The sequence below is a fragment of the Artemia sp. Qi Xiang Cuo genome, chromosome 7, assembly GCF_049724085.1.
Source record: "Artemia sp. Qi Xiang Cuo chromosome 7, ASM4972408v1, whole genome shotgun sequence".
NCBI lineage: Eukaryota > Metazoa > Arthropoda > Branchiopoda > Anostraca > Artemiidae > Artemia > Artemia sp. Qi Xiang Cuo.
Window position 1 is genome coordinate 56,592,389 of NC_142800.1, and position 20,447 is coordinate 56,612,835.

At 37.8% G+C, this 20,447-nt stretch overlaps 1 protein-coding gene across 1 annotated transcript in view; it reads right to left on the bottom strand.

Moving 5' to 3' along the window:
- Nucleotides 1-523: 523 nt before the first annotated feature.
- Nucleotides 524-20,447, bottom strand: part of LOC148950474 (fatty-acid amide hydrolase 1-like) — a 40,395-nt gene continuing 20,471 nt past the window's right edge. The window contains exons 5-6 of the mRNA XM_089091875.1: nucleotides 15,558-15,735; nucleotides 524-2,238 (exon numbers count right to left, since the gene is read on the bottom strand). Coding sequence (XP_088948001.1) covers nucleotides 524-2,238; nucleotides 15,558-15,735 — 1,893 coding nt within the window. The remainder of the gene's footprint in view (nucleotides 2,239-15,557; nucleotides 15,736-20,447) is intronic.

Genomic DNA, 20,447 nt, shown 5'->3' on the forward strand with positions numbered 1-20,447 from the left:
TCCTTGAGAATACCCTAAGAGTTTCAACTTAATGCACTTAGAAGTTCCTGAGAAACTGCAGGTACGCCCTTTTGACAACTTGGAAGTGCGTAATATCTTCTGATTTAGGTCAGTATTCCCTAATGAACCCATGTTTATGGAATGACCCAAGTCATTCGTAGCAATAAAACCCGTATCTAACTAATCGACAAATTGCATAATTTCGAGCCCTGGCCTCAGGGGCTACTCGGGTCATTTCATTCTGGAGGTATAGTGATTAGGCTTTTTGACTATTGTGAAAAAATACCTATCTCAAAATTTAGATTAGATGTGCTTAGGGAGATGGGGCTGGGGGAGATAGTTAAAATGGAGTGGGAGGGGTATTGGATGCTGTTCGATCACTTTTGACTCTTAAAAAGGGCATCAGGACTTTCAATTTCAAAACATACAGCCTTTTTCGAGGTTTCTACGACTACTCTTTCCATATAAAGTGGCCCGGGCAAAAGAAAAAGAAATAATAATACGTTAAAGTTTTGGTATTTTGTTAGAGTTTTGGATTTTTAATATGATTTTCAATGTCTTTCATTCCTCGGAGCACTAGCTCTTCTTGCCAAGGTAGTCCAACTACCTGAACACACAACGGGAGTCCAAGGGCACTTTCTGTTGTGTTTGCGATGTCTTTTAGAAGCTTATCATCCCTGGGGTATTTTTTTAACTCCTCCTGATCTTCTAAAGATTCTTTGGAAACTGGCAAAATACCACTTGGGAAATTCAATATATTGTATATAACAGTGTAGCTAATGCATGGAGTAAAGCGACCTTCCAGTCCAATTTCCGGAGCTGGACAAGCAAAAGCTGGACAAATGAGAAGATCTAATTTTTCCTTTTTCCAAGCTTTTATGACTTTACTAAGATAGTCGTCCTTAAGTTGGACTGCAGCCCAGCGCTCTCTTGAAGTTCCTCCGGAAGCTTTAAACATTTTAGCAATGCGAGGGGAAATAAATGAAGTTATAAAACTAAAGATTGTTTTTAAACAATTTGGAATATGAACTGCAAGCTTAGTGAGTATCAAAATACTAGAAACTCTTTCACCAAACATAATTTCCTTGAAAGATTGTCCACCATCCCCCTGAAGCAGTTTAATGGCTAAGGCTGTCATTCTTTCGAAATCAAATTGCCTAAAAGGAACCAGTTCATGGCCAGCTTTTTGAAGAGCATCCATCGCTTCTTTGACGGCTCGCTTCATTCCAGGTGTTGCTGGAACAAAATCATCTTCCAGATAATACCCAACCTTCAGTTTTCTATGACCTGAGAACACTTTTTCATTCCAATCAATCAAGGGTATTTTTGGATCAAGTTCTGATTGAAGCAAGTTTCCAAACAGATGACGGGAAACGCCGACTAGTGCATTAACATTTTTTGCCATAATACCTGGAACTGAATCAACTCCTAAGATCCCTCTAATTGACTTTTTGAAACCAAGATAGCTTAATCTTTCGGCAGTAGGTTTAATTGATGTGATACCACAGAAGGCAGCAGGGATTCTTGAACTACCCCCAATATCACTGCCAATACCAATAATCGATCCCCCGGCTCCAATTAACGATCCTTCACCGCCTGATGAGCCACCTGGTGAGCGAGAAGTGTTATGGGGATTTCGTGTTTGACCCCATACAGGGTTATCACACCCAAAGCTTAGCATAGTTTGAGGTATATTTGTCTTGCAAAATGGCACAGCACCCAGAGACTTCAAAACTGAAACAATTACAGCATCAGCAAGGCAAGGACTGTCCAAAAATTTGGCAATCCCGATAGTTGCGTCATAGCCTTTGACACAAACGTTGTCTTTAAGACTAACAGGCAGCCCATGTAGTGGTTTACGATCCTCTTTTGGAACTGAATCGAGTTTATTGGCTAATTCATCTGCTTCTTCTATAAATTCAGTTACACAGTTCAGTTCGGTAGTTACTTCTAAAGCCTTGCTCCTATAAGCATTCAGTACTTGTATAGCTTTTAGTTCACCAATTTTCAGTTTGTATAGTAAATCCTCGAAAGATAATGATAGAATAACGGTATATTCCTCAGATTGGTCTGACAATTCAGATTTCAGATTTTTCTGAATTTTTTCTAACAATTTACGTTTCTGTTCACTGCCTCTGAAACGCTTTTTCTCAATCTTTCCATCATTTGCTGGGTTTCCAGTCCAATTGTTGATTATCCAATATCTGAAATAAATGAAAAGCAATGAGAGTGAGAGAACTACTAGATAAAATTGCAACATTTAATAAATAATATTGTAGAACAGACGTAAAGCGAAAACAAAGTTGTGTGACCGTTTGGAATCACAACTAGAATTTAATATTGGTTTGTATATAGGTCTCAGAACCCTGTAATATAAAAGTAACAAAAACTCGATAATCTTTTGCACTTTTCAAAATTGCATTACAAAGTTAAGTTTTTTTTTCGAACTGGATTGGTTTTGGGGAGTCATCTATAAGACATCATATTCCTGTGACGCTTCTTTGTTGAAGTTTAAAGAGAATATAATTTCCAGAATTGTGAAAATTATCTTTTAGGCAACTTAGCAACGAAAAATACTACCTTAAGGTTAGGATATTGCGACACTTGGAACACTGGAGACTATGCGTCATTAGCAATCTGAGGAAAGCAGTATTTTTTTCGAAATTTGGGTTCATGTTTGTTCATATACAGTAGACATACATTAAATATGATCCAAAACAATCCGGTTGAAATGTCTTCCGTTTTCTGGTATGCAAGTGTAAAGACTTGTAGTCTTCTGAACACCGGAGACTAGTGTTGAAAAACACAACGTGGAATAAGCTTTCAAAATTTTTTTAGCTGCTATTGTTTCTGTTTTCATTAAAGCAGTTTTAATCAATAGTATGCTTTAAGTCAGGTGAGACAAACCTTTGGTCCATAAGCTGCATTGAACATTTTTTCATTCCACCAGATTCATCATGTTTTTACGAAGTAGCACCAAACTAAGATTTTGTAACAAAGAGGACCGGGTCATCATTTAGGGGGGGGGGCTGGCTGGGGCTATAGCTCCACCCTTATTTTAAGAGGGGCCCCAAATTAGCTTTCACAATTTCTGTCAATTTGATTTGAACTGTGAAAAAACTAATTGTGTAAAAAAGTGTTCTCAATTAAAACAAATCCGTTTCTGATACAGCTGTACTTCACAACAATATACAGTGGGTGTCATTCCCAAACATATTTGTTCATTATTCCTATTTCGTATATTGCAACACATTTTTATTGCCTTGTTGCTACAGCCACGGAGACCAACTTTCATTTCAATCGAGTAATTCACCCAGGCTCCGTAATAAAATACTACATGTTGGTTACGTGACTCTGAAATAGTGGTCCCCTCTACAAGGCCGTATCCAGGGAGGGCAGGTGTTTTGAACTCCCCCCCCCCCCGAAATGTTTGTATAACTCGTAAAAACGTAACAAAAATGAATAAAAAAATTTTTTATGTTTTTTTTTAAGTATTTTTTTGTGTGTAGTCCCCCCCCCCCCCACCGAAAATAAATCCCTGTTTAAAACACCCTCCGAAAAAAGTCCTGGATACAACCCTGTCCCTCTATATATACATATTGTGTACTCTATATTTCTTTGAGTCTGTTTGGGAATCTGTTCGGACTCATTTCTGAGTCGTGTGTGAGTCAGGTCTTCTTTGTTCCTGGACTTTGTAAATAAAACACCATTTTGTACAATGGCAGACTTTTTGCGCTCCTAGCAGCCATAGACGTATTATTGTTAATAGACGCCAGACCATATGAGATTTTGCAAGTTATTAGTGCTTTTCTTCTTTGTCACCAGTCAACACGTTAAATATGAAATTTGATTTCATTCAAAATGGTTATTTTCGAAATTTTGTTTCTGCAATTGTCTGGAAATTTAGCATCTTGAATTTTGAAAAAAAAAATCAAAGTGGGAATTTCCAACCATTAATTTTTTTTAGATTTCAGGAAAGATAAGAAAGACAAAAAAAACATATTATAAAAAAGGGCAATTCAAAGAATCATTGCAAATCTTGAAAGACGGTACTTAATCTCACACACCACTTGAAAGTGGGTACTTAATATCACACACCAAAGATCATAACAAAACGAGAATATGAAAATGGGCAGGATTTGGTAATAAGAGAGTTAAAAAGAAATTTTACCAACAGTCAAATACCAAATATTTCGATTCCACAAACAAAAGGCTTTATCAAAAGGAGGGGGTTTAGCTTGAACCAACTTATAAAAATGGTTAAAAAACATAACAAATGAGAGCTATACAAGAAAAACCTGAGCAATGAAAGAAAACTCAGACCTATCAATTGATGTTAATTCAAAAAAATCTATGATGGGGGGAGGAGAATTTACTGTTCAACGTCCAGAAGGAGGTGAAAATTTGTTGATTTTCAATTTTTATGTGAAAATACTAGACCAGTGCCGTTAGCGGCCACTTTTCAGGCGGTTACGCCTGTACTATAGAAATTGCACCACATGCAATTTACATTAACTGCCATGCTCATACACTCAACCGTGCGTTGGGTGATTCCATCCAGAACTTAAGATGAATGGCATCTTTCTTCTCTACTTTTCAAGAGCAGAACTGTTTTATTGTGAATAGCAATACACGCTACCAACTGTTTGTTTATGCTTAAAAAGCCACCGGCATAACTGTTCTTCAGCTGGAGAAATCATCTACTACAGATGGGCATACCAAAATTGATTAATGAGCAAAGTACTGAATAGATACAACTGTATTTTGGCCGTTTTATCAATTACGAGAACATCTAGTGACGGGGAATTGGCAGCTCAGACCCACGAACTTGCAACCAGACTTCATACATTTGAATCTTTATTTATACCCCATCTAGCGGAAAAAAAAAATTTGACACAAACTTTGTCTGAGCAGCTGCGGAAGGTAGACCTAGTTTTGTCTAGAGCTACTGGTCTTATTGCAGGTATGCGGGATAAAAGTATAGACATGCGAACTGATCATGGTTTTAATGAAATCTTTCATAAAGCAAAATAATTTTCTTGTGAGTGCAGTCTTAATGAAGAATTGTAGCACAATTCTCAGAATTATGACTCGTCACCTAAAAGACCAAAGCATGCCCAGCTAAGAGCTTCCTGCTTATGCGATTTTGCAACAATGTGGACTTAGGGAAAAAGCAATTTTGCTGAAGTGAAAGAATCAACTAAAAATATTCTAAGAAGGGATCATTTTCTCGTGACAGATAGATTGTGCTCCAAGTTTGAAAGCTGCTTCATGAATGCTGTTCCACCGTTAGAGTCAACTTCTACGATAGATGTTGACTCACCGCACTTTATCAATACTAGCCGACTAGCTAGTGTAGCAGCATATTAAAAACAGTCTTTCATTGACACAACTCTGCTTGCCTTGAAAATGGATCTCGTTAGAAGATATATACTCATTAGCCAATAAGCCAAAAGATTTCTTTGAACTTCACGATTGTCTGAAAACAATATGCAAATCTTCATTAGTCTATCTATCACGACGACTAGTAATGAAATATTCTTTTCTGCGCTAAGTCTGATTAAAATCTATTTAAGATCAACAGCGACAGAAGGCTCAGTGGTCTGAAGTTGATATTTAGTAAGAATGCTTTCTTAAACATACTAAACTTTAATACTATGACTGGTATTTTTGGAAAAATGAGACATTGACCGCTCACAGTGTTGCAACAGAATTGTAAATTACTTTCCAACTTAAATTCTATCTTTATTTATTAGGCCCTTTTAAATTACTTCCTACTGTTATTATTCGATTTTGGGAGAGACCTGTGCTAACCACTGTGAAGAAATATTGATCTTCAACAACTGTGAGCTAGACAGTTTAGGGGCCCAGAGAGGTTGCTTAGCCCCCCTCCCTTAGCTCAGAATGAAATGATGCCACTGAAAGATGACCAACTTGCTATGAATCAAAAATTTTGATTAGCCAATCGACTGAAAATTATCAAGAAACTATGTTTTGAGATTCAAAGTTGCAGAGTAAATAATGCCACATGGTAGCTCATTTGTACTTGAAAAGTCACAAGACCGATGAAAGATAAATGTTTAGTGTAGACATTTATATTAATGCTTCATTTAACTAAGTTGATGCACTTTTTTTTTTTGCATGAAATTATATTAAGTAATATATAAAAGTGCATCAGCTAATATGATGGAGGGGTGGTGGGTAATTGTTTTGGTGGGGGGAGGGATGCCAAATACCAAAGAGAGCACATTTCAACGCCCAAATTAGTAGTAAGGCCATATAAGATTGAAAATATACATGCACTTTCACAAGCCTGAGGCATGGATGTGTGTGTATTTTCAAGTAATTGGGTTACCAGGGGCATTTACCTATTACTATGAACGATACATGGCTTGGCAGACAGGTTTTCTATTGTGACATCCATTTTTTGGAGGTCAAACTCATGGATACATGTTTATTTATCTTTTTTTTTCAAACTGGTATTTTTTGGATGAAGCCCATAACACTTTGCAGAAACCCGTGAATGTAGGACTGAAAGTCCATTCGTAGTATATCTGAATCCAATTACTAATCAAGTTAGTGTGACCGCCATTTTTTGATCTGGTTAGGTGGGTATAATCTGGTTTGGTTTGTTATTGCGAGAGGATTACTCAATTTACATCTTAGTGTTAACTGGGCAATGACTAAAGGAACATTTGAAGGTGGAGAAAAAAAAGGGGTAATTAGTAATTGGATAATTTTAACAAGAAATGACTGAAAAGTGTCTTGGAGGAGATGGAATGATTGTGAACTGTATAATACACAAGTGATGACTTGCACAGTGTTGTCAATTTTAAATAGTTTAGAAATAAAAAAAATTAACAAGAAATGGCTGAAAAGTGTTTTGAGGGAGTTGAGTTGCACAAGGGTTGACTTGCACGATGGGTTCAGTTACATGCGGATTCAGTTACACGGGGATTAGTTAAATGGGGTCGAGTTGCACGAGGATTCAGTAGCACGAAGGTTCAGTTGTACGGGGTTTCGGTTATACAGGGGTTCAGTTACATGGGGGGTTCAGTTGCACGTGGGGGGGGGGGGTATCTGCTATAAAAAACACTTCATTCTATTCAAATTGTAGGTACAAAAAGATTTATAGGCCCTTAATTTAGGTATCTGACTATAAGGCTTTATTATGTCTTTTCAGAACAAATTATTATTTTAGGGAATTATTTCGGTGAAACAGTTAGAGACATTTTAAAAGATGATTTTAGAAGAGGACTTGAGGGTGAAACTCTGTGGTCGTTATAGTACACAAGTTCCATTTGAACAGTGTTGTGAGGCCCCTTACCACAACCCCAAAGTGCTCCGATCCCCCCACCCCAGCCCCGAAGGAAGCCCCCATTCCTCAAAGGTTCTCTGGGCTCCCAAAGGGGCACCCGGCGCCCCAACGGCTCCTGAGTCCCCCATTATAATACTTTTTAAGGCTTTATTATATCTTTTGGTTTAGGGAATTATTTCGGTGAAACAGTTAGAGACATTTTAAGAGAAAATTTAAAAGATGATTTTAGAAGAGGACTTCAGGGTGAAACTCTGTGGTCGTTATAGTACACAAATTCCATTTGAACAGTGTTGTGAGGTCCCTTACCACAACCCCAAAGGGCTCCGATCCCCCCACCCCAACCCCGAAGGAAACCCCTGGTCCTCAAATGTTGTCTGGGCTCCCAAAGGGCCCCCGGCGCCCCAATGGCTCCTGAGTCCCCCATTATCATACCATTTAAGGCTTTATTATATCTTTTCAGAACAAATTATTATTTTAGGGAATTATTTTGTTGAAACAGTTAGAGACATTTTAAAAGATGATTTTAGAAGAGGATTTGAGGGTGAAACTCGGTGGTCGTTATAATACACAAGTTCCATTTGAACAGTGTTGTGAGGTCCCCTACCACAACCCCAAAGGGCTCCGATCCCCCACCCCAACCCAGAAGGAAGCCCCCCGTCCTCAAAGGTTCTCTGGGCTCCCAAAAGACCCCCGGCACCCCAATGGCTCCTGAGCCCCCATTATAATACTTTTTAAGGCTTTATTATATCTTTTCAGAACAAATTATTATTTTGGGGAATTATTTCGGTTAAACAGTTAGAGACTTTTTAAAAGATGATTTAAAAGATGATTTTAGAAGAGGACTTGAGGGTGAAACTCTGTGCTCGTTATAATACACAAGTCCCATTTGAACAGTGTTGTGAGGTCCCTTACCACAACCCCAAAGGGCTCCGATCCCCCCACCCCACCCCCCAAGGAAACCCCCCGTCCTCAAAGGTTCTCTGGGCTCCCAAAGGGCCCCCGGCCCCCCAATGGCTCCTGAGTCCCCCATTATAATACCTTTTAAGGCTTTATTATATCTTTTCAGAACAAATTATTATTTTAGGGAATTATTTCGGTGAAACAGTTAGAGACATTTTAAAAGAGGACTTGAGGGTGAAACTCTGTGGTCGTTATAATACACAATAGCACTTTTTCTGTTCGAACTAGCAAGTTTTCTATCAAATATAACCAATTTTTTTCTTAAAAGTAACATCTTTGTATTGTGATAACAGCTTAACTGTCAGTACTAGCAAGTTTTTCTTGACACTAACAAACCTTCTCATCAAAGTAAAAACATTTTACCCTAATACTAACATACTTTTACTGAACAAACAAAAATTTCTCTTAGAAATAATATTTTCCATCAATGATAACACTTTTTCTGTTTGAACTAGCAAGTTTTCTAGCAAAGATACCAAATTTTTTCATAGAAGTAAGATTTTTTGATTGTGATAACAACCTTTCTGTCAGAAGTAGCAAGTTTTGCTTAACACTAACAAACATTCTCATCAAAGTAACGATATTTTACTTTAATACTAACATACTTTTACTGAACACACACAACTTTTTCTTAGAAATAATATTTTTCGTCAATGATAACACTTTTTCTGTTCGAACTAGCAAGTTTTCTAGCAAAGATACCAAATTTTTTCTTAGAAGTAACATTTTTTGATTGTAATAACAACTTTTCTGTCAGAAGTAGCAAGTTTTGCTTAACACAAACAAACCATCTCATCAAAGTAATGATATTTTACCTTAATACTGACATACTTTTACTGAACAAACAAAAATTTCTCTAACTTGCTTAACACTAACAAACCTTCTCATCAAAGTAACAACATTTTCCCCTAATACTAACATACTTTTACTGAACAAACAAAACTTTCTCTTAGAAATAATATTTTTCATCACTGATAACACTTTTTGTTCGAACGAGCAAGTTTTCTAGCAAAGATACCAAATTTTTTCATAGAAGTAACATTTTTTTGATTGTGATAACAACTTTTCTGTCAGAAGTAGCAAGTTTTGCTTAACACTAACAAACATTCTCATCAAAGTAACGATATTTTAATTTAATACTAACATACTTTTACTAAAAACACACAAATTTCTCTTAGAAATAATATTTTTTTTTCAGTGATAACACTTTTTCTGTTCGAACTAGCAAGTTTTCTACCAAAGATACCAAATTTTTTCGTAGAAGTAACATTTTTTGATTGTGATAGCAACTTTTCTGTCAGAAGAAGCCAGTTTTGCTTAACCCTAACAATCCTTCTCATCAAAGTAACGACATTTTACCTTAATACTAACATACTTTTACTGAACAAACAAACATTTCTCTTAGAAATAATATGTTTCGTCAGTGATAACACTTTTTCTATTCGAACTAGCAAGTTTTCTACCAAAGATATCAAATTTGTTCTTAGAAGTAACATTTTTGATTGTAATAGCAACTTTTCTTTCAGAAGTAGCAATTTTTTCTTAACACTAACAAACATTCTCATTAAAGTAATGATATTTTACCTTAATACTAACATATTTTTACTGAACACACACAAATTTCTCTTAGAAATAATATTTTTCGTCAGTGATAACACTTTTTCTTTTCGAACTAGCAAATTTACTACCAAAGATACCAAACTTTTTCGTAGAAGTAGCATTTTTTTATTGTGATAACAACTTTTCTGTCAGAAGTAGAAAGTTTTGCTTAACACTAACAAACCTTCTCATCAAAGTAACGACATTTTACCTTAATACTAACATACTTTTACTGAACACGCTCACAAAGTTCTCTTAGAAATAATATTTTTCATTTCTATGTCTGAATCTATTTGCTTACATGTCTGGGTTGGTGTTTGGTTAGGTTAGGTTAGCTAAGTTAGGTTAGGTAAGTTAGGTTAGCTAGTAAAGTTAGGTTAGGTTAGGTTAGCTAAGTTAGGTTAGCTAGTTAGCCTACGTACGCGCGCGTACGTAGGCTAACCTAATCTAACCTAACTTAACCTAACCTAACTTGATCTAACCTAACCTAACCATACTCGCCGGAAAATCCACCCATGTCGACTGGGTATCATGCTTTATTGAGGCTAGGTTAGCTTATCATAAGCGCTCAAGATAAGTTAACCTAAACTAACTTAAACTTGGAGAAATGTTTACTAGCTAACCTAACCTAACTTAGCTAACCTAACCTAACTTAGCTAACCTAACCTAACCTAACCAATCACCAACCCAGACATGTAAGCAAATAGATTCAGACATAGAAATGAAAAAAATTATTTCTAAGAGAACTTTGTTTGCGTTTTCAGTAAAAGTATGTTAGTATTAAGGTAAAATTTTTTTAATTTGATGAGACTCTTTGTTAGTGTTAAGAAAAACTTGCTTCTTCTGACAGAAAATTTGATATCACAATAAAAAAATTTTACTTCTACAAAAAAATTTGGTATCTTTGGTAGAAAATTTGATAGTTCGAACAGAAAAAGTGTTATCACTGACGAAAAATATTATTTCTAAGAGAAATTTGTGTGTGTTCAGTAAAAGTATCTTAGTATTAAGGTAAAATATCATTACTTTGATGAGAATGTTTGTTAGTGTTAAGAAAAACTTGCTACTTCTGAAAGAAAAGTTGCTATTACAATCAAAAATGTTACTTCTAAGAAAAAATTTGATATCTTTGGTAGAAAACTTGCTAGTTCGAATAGTAAAAGTCTTATCACTGACGAAAAATATTATTTCTAAGAGAAATTTTTGTTTGTTCAGTAAAAGTCTGTTAGTATTAGTGTAGAATATCCTTACTTTGATGAGAAGGATTGTTAGTGTTAAGCAAAACTAGCTACTTCTGATAGAAAAGTTGTTATCACAATCAAAAAATGTTACTTCTACGAAAAAATTTGGTATCTTTGGTAGAAAACTTGCTAGTTCGAACAGATAAAGTGTTATCACTTACGAAAAATATTATTTCTAAGAAAAATTTGTGTGTTTTTAGTAAAAGTATGTTAGTATTAAAGTAAAATATCGCTACTTTGATGAGAATGTTTGTTAGTATTAAGCAAAACTTGCTACTTCTGACAGAAAAGTTGTTATCACAATAAAAAAAATTTTACTTCTATGAAAAAATTTGGTATCTTTGCTAGAAAACTTGCTAGTTTGAACAGAAAAAGTTTTATCAGTGATGAAAAATATTATTTCTAAGAGAAAGTTTTGTTTGTTCAGTAAAAGTATGTTAGTATTAGGGGAAAATGTTGTTACTTTGATGAGAAGGTTTGTTAGTGTTCAGCAAGTTAGAGAAATTTTTCTTTGTTCAGTAAAAGTATGTCAGTATTAAGGTAAAATATCATTACTTTGATGAGATGGTTTGTTTTTGTTAAGCAAAACTTGCTACTTCTGACAGAAAAGTTGTTATTACAATCAAAAAATGTTACTTCTAAGAAAAAATTTGGTATCTTTGCTAGAAAACTTGCAAGTTCAAACAGAAAAAGTGTTATCATTGTTGAAAAATATTATTTCTAAGAAAAATTTTCGTGTGTTCAGTAAAAGTATGTTAGTATTAAAGTAAAATATCGTTACTTTGATGAGAATGTTTGTTAGTGTTAGGCAAAACTTGCTACATCTGACAGAAAGGTTGTTATCACAATCAAAAAATGTTACTTCTATGAAAAAATTTGGTATCTTTGCTAGCAAACTTGCTAGTTCGAACAGAAAAAGTGTTATCATTGACGAAAAATATTATTTCTAAGAGAAATTTTTGTTTGTTCAGTAAAAGTATGTTAGTATTAGGGTAAAATGTTGTTACTTTGATGAAAAGGTTTGTTAGTGTTAAGCAAAACTTGCTACTTCTGACAGATAACTTGTTATCACAATCAAAAAATGTTACTTCTAAGAAAAAAATTTGGTATCTTTGCTAGAAAACTTGCTAGTTCGAACAGAAAAAGTGCTATTGTGTATTATAACGACCACAGAGTTTCACCCTCAAGTCCTCTTTTAAAATGTCTCTAACTGTTTCACCGAAATAATTCCCTAAAATAATAATTTGTTCTGAAAAGATATAATAAAGCCTTAAAAGTTATTATAATGGGGGACTCAGGAGCCATTGGGGGGCCGGGGGCCGTTTGGGAGCCCAGAGACCCTTTGCGGACGGGGGGGTGCGTGGGGGGTGGGGGGGGGGGGATGGAACCCCTTTGGAGCTGGGGTAGGGGACCTCACAACACCGTTCAAATGGAACTTGTGTATTATAACGACCACAGAGTTTCACCCTCAAGTCCTCTTCTAAAATCATCTTTTAAAATGTCTCTAACTGTTTCACCGAAATAATTCCCTAAAATAATAATTTGTTCTGAAAAGATATAATAAAGCCTTAAAAAGTATTATAATGGGGGACTCAGGAGCCATTGGGGCGCCGGGGGGCCCTTTGGGAGCCCAGAGAACCTTTGAGGACCGGGGGCTTCCTTCGGGGTTGGGGTGGGGGATCGGAGCCCTTTGGGGTTGTGGTAGGGGACCTCACAACACTGTTCAAATGGAATTTGTGTATTATAACGACCACAGAGTTTCACCCTCAAATCCTCTTCTAGAATCACCTTTTAAAATGTCTCTAGCTGTTTCACCAAAATAATTCCCTAAAATAATAATTTTTTCTGAAGATATAATAAAGCCTTAAAAGCTATTATAACGGGGGATTCAGGAGCCATGGGGGCGCTGGGGGCCCCTTTGGGAGTCCTGATACCCGTTGAGTACTAGGGGCTTCGTTTGGGGTTGGGGTGGGAGGATCAGAGTCCTTTGGGGTTGTGGTAGGGGACCTCACAAAACTGTTCAAATGAAACTTGTGTACTATAGCGACCACAGAGTTTCACCCTCAAGTCCTCATCTAAAATCATCTTTTGAATCATCTCTTAAAATGTCTCTAACTGTTTCACCGAAATAATTCCCTAAACGAAAATATATAATAAAGCCTTAAAATGTATTATTATGGGGGACTCAGGAGGCATTGGGGCGCCGGGGGCCCCTTTGGAAGTCCAGAGACCGATTGAGGACCGGGGGCGGCGTGCGGGGTTGGGGGGATCGGAGCCCTGTGGGATTTTGGCAGGGTACCTCACAACACTCTTTAAATTGAACTTGCGTATTATAACGACCATCGAGTTTCACCCTCAAGTCCTCTTCTAAAATCATCTTTTAAATCATCTCTTCAAATATCTCTAACTGTTTCACCGAAATAATTCCCTAAAATAATAATTTGTTCTGAAAAGATATAATAAAGCCTTAAAAAGTATTATAATGGGGGACTCAGGAGCCATTGGGGTGCCTGGGGTCCTTTGGGGGTCCAGAGAACCTTTGAGGACCGGGGACTTCCTTCGGGGTTGGGTGGGGGATCGGAGCCCTTTGGGGTTGTGGTAAGGGACCTCACAACACTGTTCAAATGGAACTTGTGTATTATAACGACCACAGACTTTCACCCTCAAGTCCTCTTCTAAAATCATCTTTTAAAATGTCTCTAACTGTTTCACTGAAATAATTCCCTAAAATAATAATTTGTTCTGAAAAGATATAATAAAGCCTTATAGTCAGATACCTAAATTAAGGGCCTATAAATCTTTTTGTACCTACAATTTGTATAGAATGAAGTGTTTTTTATAGCAGATACCCCCCCCCCCCCCGTGCAACTGAACCCGCCATGTAACTGAACCCCTGTATAACCGAAACCCCGTACAACTGAACCTCCGTGCTACTGAATCCTCGTGCAACTCGACCCCATTTAACTAATCCCCGTGTAACTGAATCCGCATGTAACTGAACCCATCGTGCAAGTCAACCCTCGTGCAACTCAACTCCCTCAAAACACTTTTCAGCCATTTCTTGTTAATTTTTTTTATTTCTAAACTATGTAAAATTGACAACACTGTGCAAATCATCACTTGTGTATTATACAGTACACATTCATTCCATCTCCTCCAAAACACTTTTCGGTCATTTCTTGTTAAAATTATCCAATCACTAATTACCCCTTTTTTTTCTCCACCTTCAAATGCTCCTTTAGTCATTGCCCAGTTAACACTAAGATGTAAATTGAGTAATCCTCTCGCAATAACAAACTAAACCAGATTATACCCACCTAACCAGATCAAAAAATGGCGGTCACACTAACTTGATTAGTAATTGGATTCAGATATACTACGAACGGACTTTCACTCCTACATTCACGGGTTTCTGCAAAGTGTTATGGGCTTCATTGAAAAAATACCAGTTTAAAAAAAAAACAAAAAAAAACATGTATCCATGAGTTTGACCTCCAAAAAATGGATGTCACAATAGAAAACCTGTCTGCCAAGCCATGTATCGTTCATAGTAATAGGTAAATGCCCCTGGTAACCCAATTACTTGAAAATACACACACATATCCATGCCTCAGGCTTGTGAAAGTGCATGTATATTTTCAATCTTATATGGCCTTACTACTCAAATTGTCTAATTTTGCACGAGCTTTCAGATAAATGCAATAAGGGCACAGGAGGAAGAGGGAGTGTAGGAAGTAGCACTCTGCTCTTCACTTAGACAAAGCCTGAATAAGGGTGCTGCGGGATCATATCTATCCCCTTATTGCAGAAAAATGATTCTGATATTTGTTTTAAAACTTTAATTAACTGAACTGAATTATTCCTTACTTAACAAAATTATATACAATGAAAAGTAAATGGGCATCAGCAATCATGAAGTAGGGGGGGGGGATATTTTTTTAGGCCGGGGGGAATGTAGGAATTAGGAAGGGACTGGAAGGCAACTAACACCCCTTCCACGCCCACCATTTCCCCCAACACATCCAATCAACAGTTTGAGATATCAATTTTGTTCAGCTTAGATATTAGTTATGTTTTTGAGGAGGACACTCCCCCACAGCCCTCAGGGCAAGGGTTGTAAGTTATGCCCTGGGGACATATAAGGTTTTTATAGAAAGCTTTTTCGTAGTAAAGTTATTTATACTTTGATCTACTTCTTCGTAAGTGGTTAAAAATATCAGAAAGACGCCTGGGGAACGGCCCAGGCAGAGATATTATTTCGCTTAATACTTTTTCTATTATCATTTCATCGAAGAGTGCGAAAAAGAGTGCAAAGAGCAGATGATGGGCAAAAAGAGTGCAAATCTGGTCCGTGGAGTGAAAGAGTGTAATGAAAAAGAAAGAGTGCATTTCACACGAAAAGTGTGCAAGTTGTAAACCCTGTTCGTGTTATTCAATACCTTTAAATTTCTTGGGTAGCGAAATGTCAAGCTGCCACCCCGAAATTAGATCCAAAGAGGCCCATTGATACCCGGTATCAATGAGGTGAATCATATTAGCACTGTGCCTGCCAATGGAAAAACCAGATGTTCCCCAAATTGCCAGCTCTGTCCGAGTGGATAAAATCACTGCTTTTCCCTAATAACCATAAAGAATAAATTAAACTTTTTTAACATCGTCTTTTAGCTTAATTTTGTTTTCAGAATCCTCTCTTTTATTCTCTATTATTTCAGCTCATAAAAAATAAAAAAAACTATCATTTCTGGTTAAACTATAGACTTAGTTTGGTGTGAAGCAAAAACTTGAATGTTGCGTCTGCTGTGCAAGAAATTAACTTAAAACTTCAACGCCTGAGAAATACTTTAGTGCCTTTTCTAAGATTATTAAATAAAAAAAAACAAGTTTTTAAAACTGATTTAAGGAGCGACATTAAAACTTAAAACGAACAGAAATTATTCCGTATATGAAAGGCCCTTTCATATACGGAATAATTAGAAAGGGGAGGTGACAGCCCCTTTCATATACGGAATAATTTCTGTTCGTTTTGAGTTTTAATGTCGCTCCTTACTTTCAGTTTAAAAAACTTGTTTTTTTTATTTAATTTCTGATCGTTTTTTAGTTAATGCAGCTTTTATTTTGGCTCAACGTCATTGAATAAGTAAACAAAATTTGCATAAAAATTTTACTTTTCTTTTGCTAAATGGATGTCTCTAAATATGGTTGTGACGTAATTTACAAATTAACTTTCGTAACGAACTTTTATATTCGTATATTTTTCTTCTGGCAAGAAATACAGAGTTGCAGATTTTTTCAGATAAGAGCTTGAAACCTATGTAATAGGGTTTCCTGATACGCTGAATTCTGACGGTGTGATTTCCATTAAAATTCTTTCACTTGTAGGGGATGTTTCCCCCCTCTTTAAAAAATCAGGTAAATATTCTCAGGCTCGTAGCCTTTGATGAGTAATACTAAACTTAATAAAATTTATATATTTAGAATCAGCATTATAAACCCATTCTTTTGATACATTTATTGACATCAAAATTCAGTTTTTAAAAGTTTCGATTACTATTGAGCCGTATCGCTTGTTTTTTTTATTGTTTTTTTTATTACGTATATGTTATCACGTATATGAGGGGGTTCTCCCCTTAGTCAATATCACGGTCTTTACGTTAAAAGTTAAAAAAAAAAAAAATTTAATTCACAAACCCCTGAATCACAAAGGCCGTTTAATTAGAATAGATAGCTCTTTTGAAAGCACTAAAAAAAACTGTAGCGTAAAGAGCGAGGTTTTGACTTGGGGGAGAACCCCCTCACATACGTTATAATTTCTGTTCGTTTTAAGTTCTAATATTGCTTCTTACTTTCAGTTGAAAAAAACTCTTTTTTTTTTATTTAATTTCTGATCGTTTTTTAAATAATGCTTGGAAATCCAGCGCCCCCTTCATGGCAATTTTCCTTCCCCCATGAAAACTTCCTTCATGGACAGATCCTCCAATATAACCCCCGACCCCCCCCCCCCCCACTACCAGAAAAAACTCTCCTGAAAACTTCTGTATACTTCCCAATAACCAATACTATATGTTAACATTGGGTAAAATTCATAACTTTTAGCCCTCCCCCTGGGGACTTCGGGGGATGAAGTCGTCCTAAAAGACATATTTATCATATTTTCGACCATGCTGAACAAAATGACTATCTCAAAATTTTGATCGGGTGACTTTTGGAAAAAAATAGGCGTGGGAGGGGGCCTAGTTGCCCTCCATTTTTTGGTCACTGAAAAAGGGCACTAGAACTTTTAATTCCTGATTCAGTGAGTCCTCCCACGATATTCTAGGCCTACTGGGTCAATACGATCACCCCTTGGGAAAAAAAACAAACAAAAAAAAGAACAAAAAACAAATAAACACGCATCCTTGATCTTTCTTCTAGCAAAAAGTGCAAAATTCCACATTTTTGCAGATAGGAGCTTGAAACCTCTACAGTAGGGTTCTCTGATACGCTGAATATGATGGTGTGATTTTCATCAAGGTTCTATAATTTTTAGGGGGTATTTCCCCCTTTTTTTGAAAATCAGCCAAATTTTCTCAGGCGCGTAACTTTAGATGGGTAGGACTAAACTTGATGAAAGATATATATTTGAAATCAGCATTGAAATCTGATTCTTTTGATGTAATTTTGATTCTTTCTGGTTCTTTAGATGTATCTATTGGTATCAAAAACCCGTTTTCTAGAGTTTCGGTTACCATTGAGCCGGGTCGCTCCTTACTTACATTTCGTTACCACGAACTGTTTTAAAGATTCTTCAACAAGTTTTGAACCACTCTTTGCTTTTTTGATTTGGGTCTTTCTTGGTTTCGGGATGGTTTTTTTTTTCAATTCGTTTCTAATTAATCGCAAATGCACAAACAATATATTGCACTCTCAAACATGTGATTGCTTTGTGTTGTATCCATCCACCGTGATTTTTCACCAGCTTCTCGGATTTCTTTTTTTTTTTTTGCACACACACACACACACACACACACACACACACACACACACACACACACACACACACACACACACACACACACACACACACACACACACACACACACACACACACACACACACACACACACACACACACACACACACACACACACACACACACACACACACACACACACACACACACACACACACACACACACACACACACACACACACACACACACACACACACACACACACACACACACACACACACACACACACACACACACACACACACACACACACACACACACACACACACACACACACACACACACACACACACACACACACACACACACACACACACACACACACACACACACACACACACACACACACACACACACACACACACACACACACACACACACACACACACACACACACACACACACACACACACACACACACACACACACACACACACACACACACACACACACACACACACACACACACACACACACACACACACACACACACACACACACACACACACACACACACACACACACACACACACACACACACACACACACACACACACACACACACACACACACACACACACACACACACACACACACACACACACACACACACACACACACACACACACACACACACACACACACACACACACACACACACACACACACACACACACACACACACACACACACACACACACACACACACACACACACACACACACACACACACACACACACACACACACACACACACACACACACACACACACACACACACACACACACACACACACACACACACACACACACACACACACACACACACACACACACACACACACACACACACACACACACACACACACACACACACACACACACACACACACACACACACACACACACACACACACACACACACACACACACACACACACACACACACACACACACACACACACACACACACACACACACACACACACACACACACACACACACACACACACACACACACACACACACACACACACACACACACACACACACACACACACACACACACACACACACACACACACACACACACACACACACACACACACACACACACACACACACACACACACACACACACACACACACACACACACACACACACACACACACACACACACACACACACACACACACACACACACACACACACACACACACACACACACACACACACACACACACACACACACACACACACACACACACACACACACACACACACACACACACACACACACACACACACACACACACACACACACACACACACACACACACACACACACACACACACACACACACACACACACACACACACACACACACACACACACACACACACACACACACACACACACACACACACACACACACACACACACACACACACACACACACACACACACACACACACACACACACACACACACACACACACACACACACACACACACACACACACACACACACACACACACACACACACACACACACACACACACACACACACACACACACACACACACACACACACACACACACACACACACACACACACACACACACACACACACACACACACACACACACACACACACACACACACACACACACACACACACACACACACACACACACACACACACACACACACACACACACACACACACACACACACACACACACACACACACACACACACACACACACACACACACACACACACACACACACACACACACACACACACACACACACACACACACACACACACACACACACACACACACACACACACACACACACACACACACACACACACACACACACACACACACACACACACACACACACACACACACACACACACACACACACACACACACACACACACACACACACACACACACACACACACACACACACACACACACACACACACACACACACACACACACACACACACACACACACACACACACACACACACACACACACACACACACACACACACACACACACACACACACACACACACACACACACACACACACACACACACACACACACACACACACACACACACACACACACACACACACACACACACACACACACACACACACACACACACACACACACACACACACACACACACACACACACACACACACACACACACACACACACACACACACACACACACACACACACACACACACACACACACACACACACACACACACACACACACAC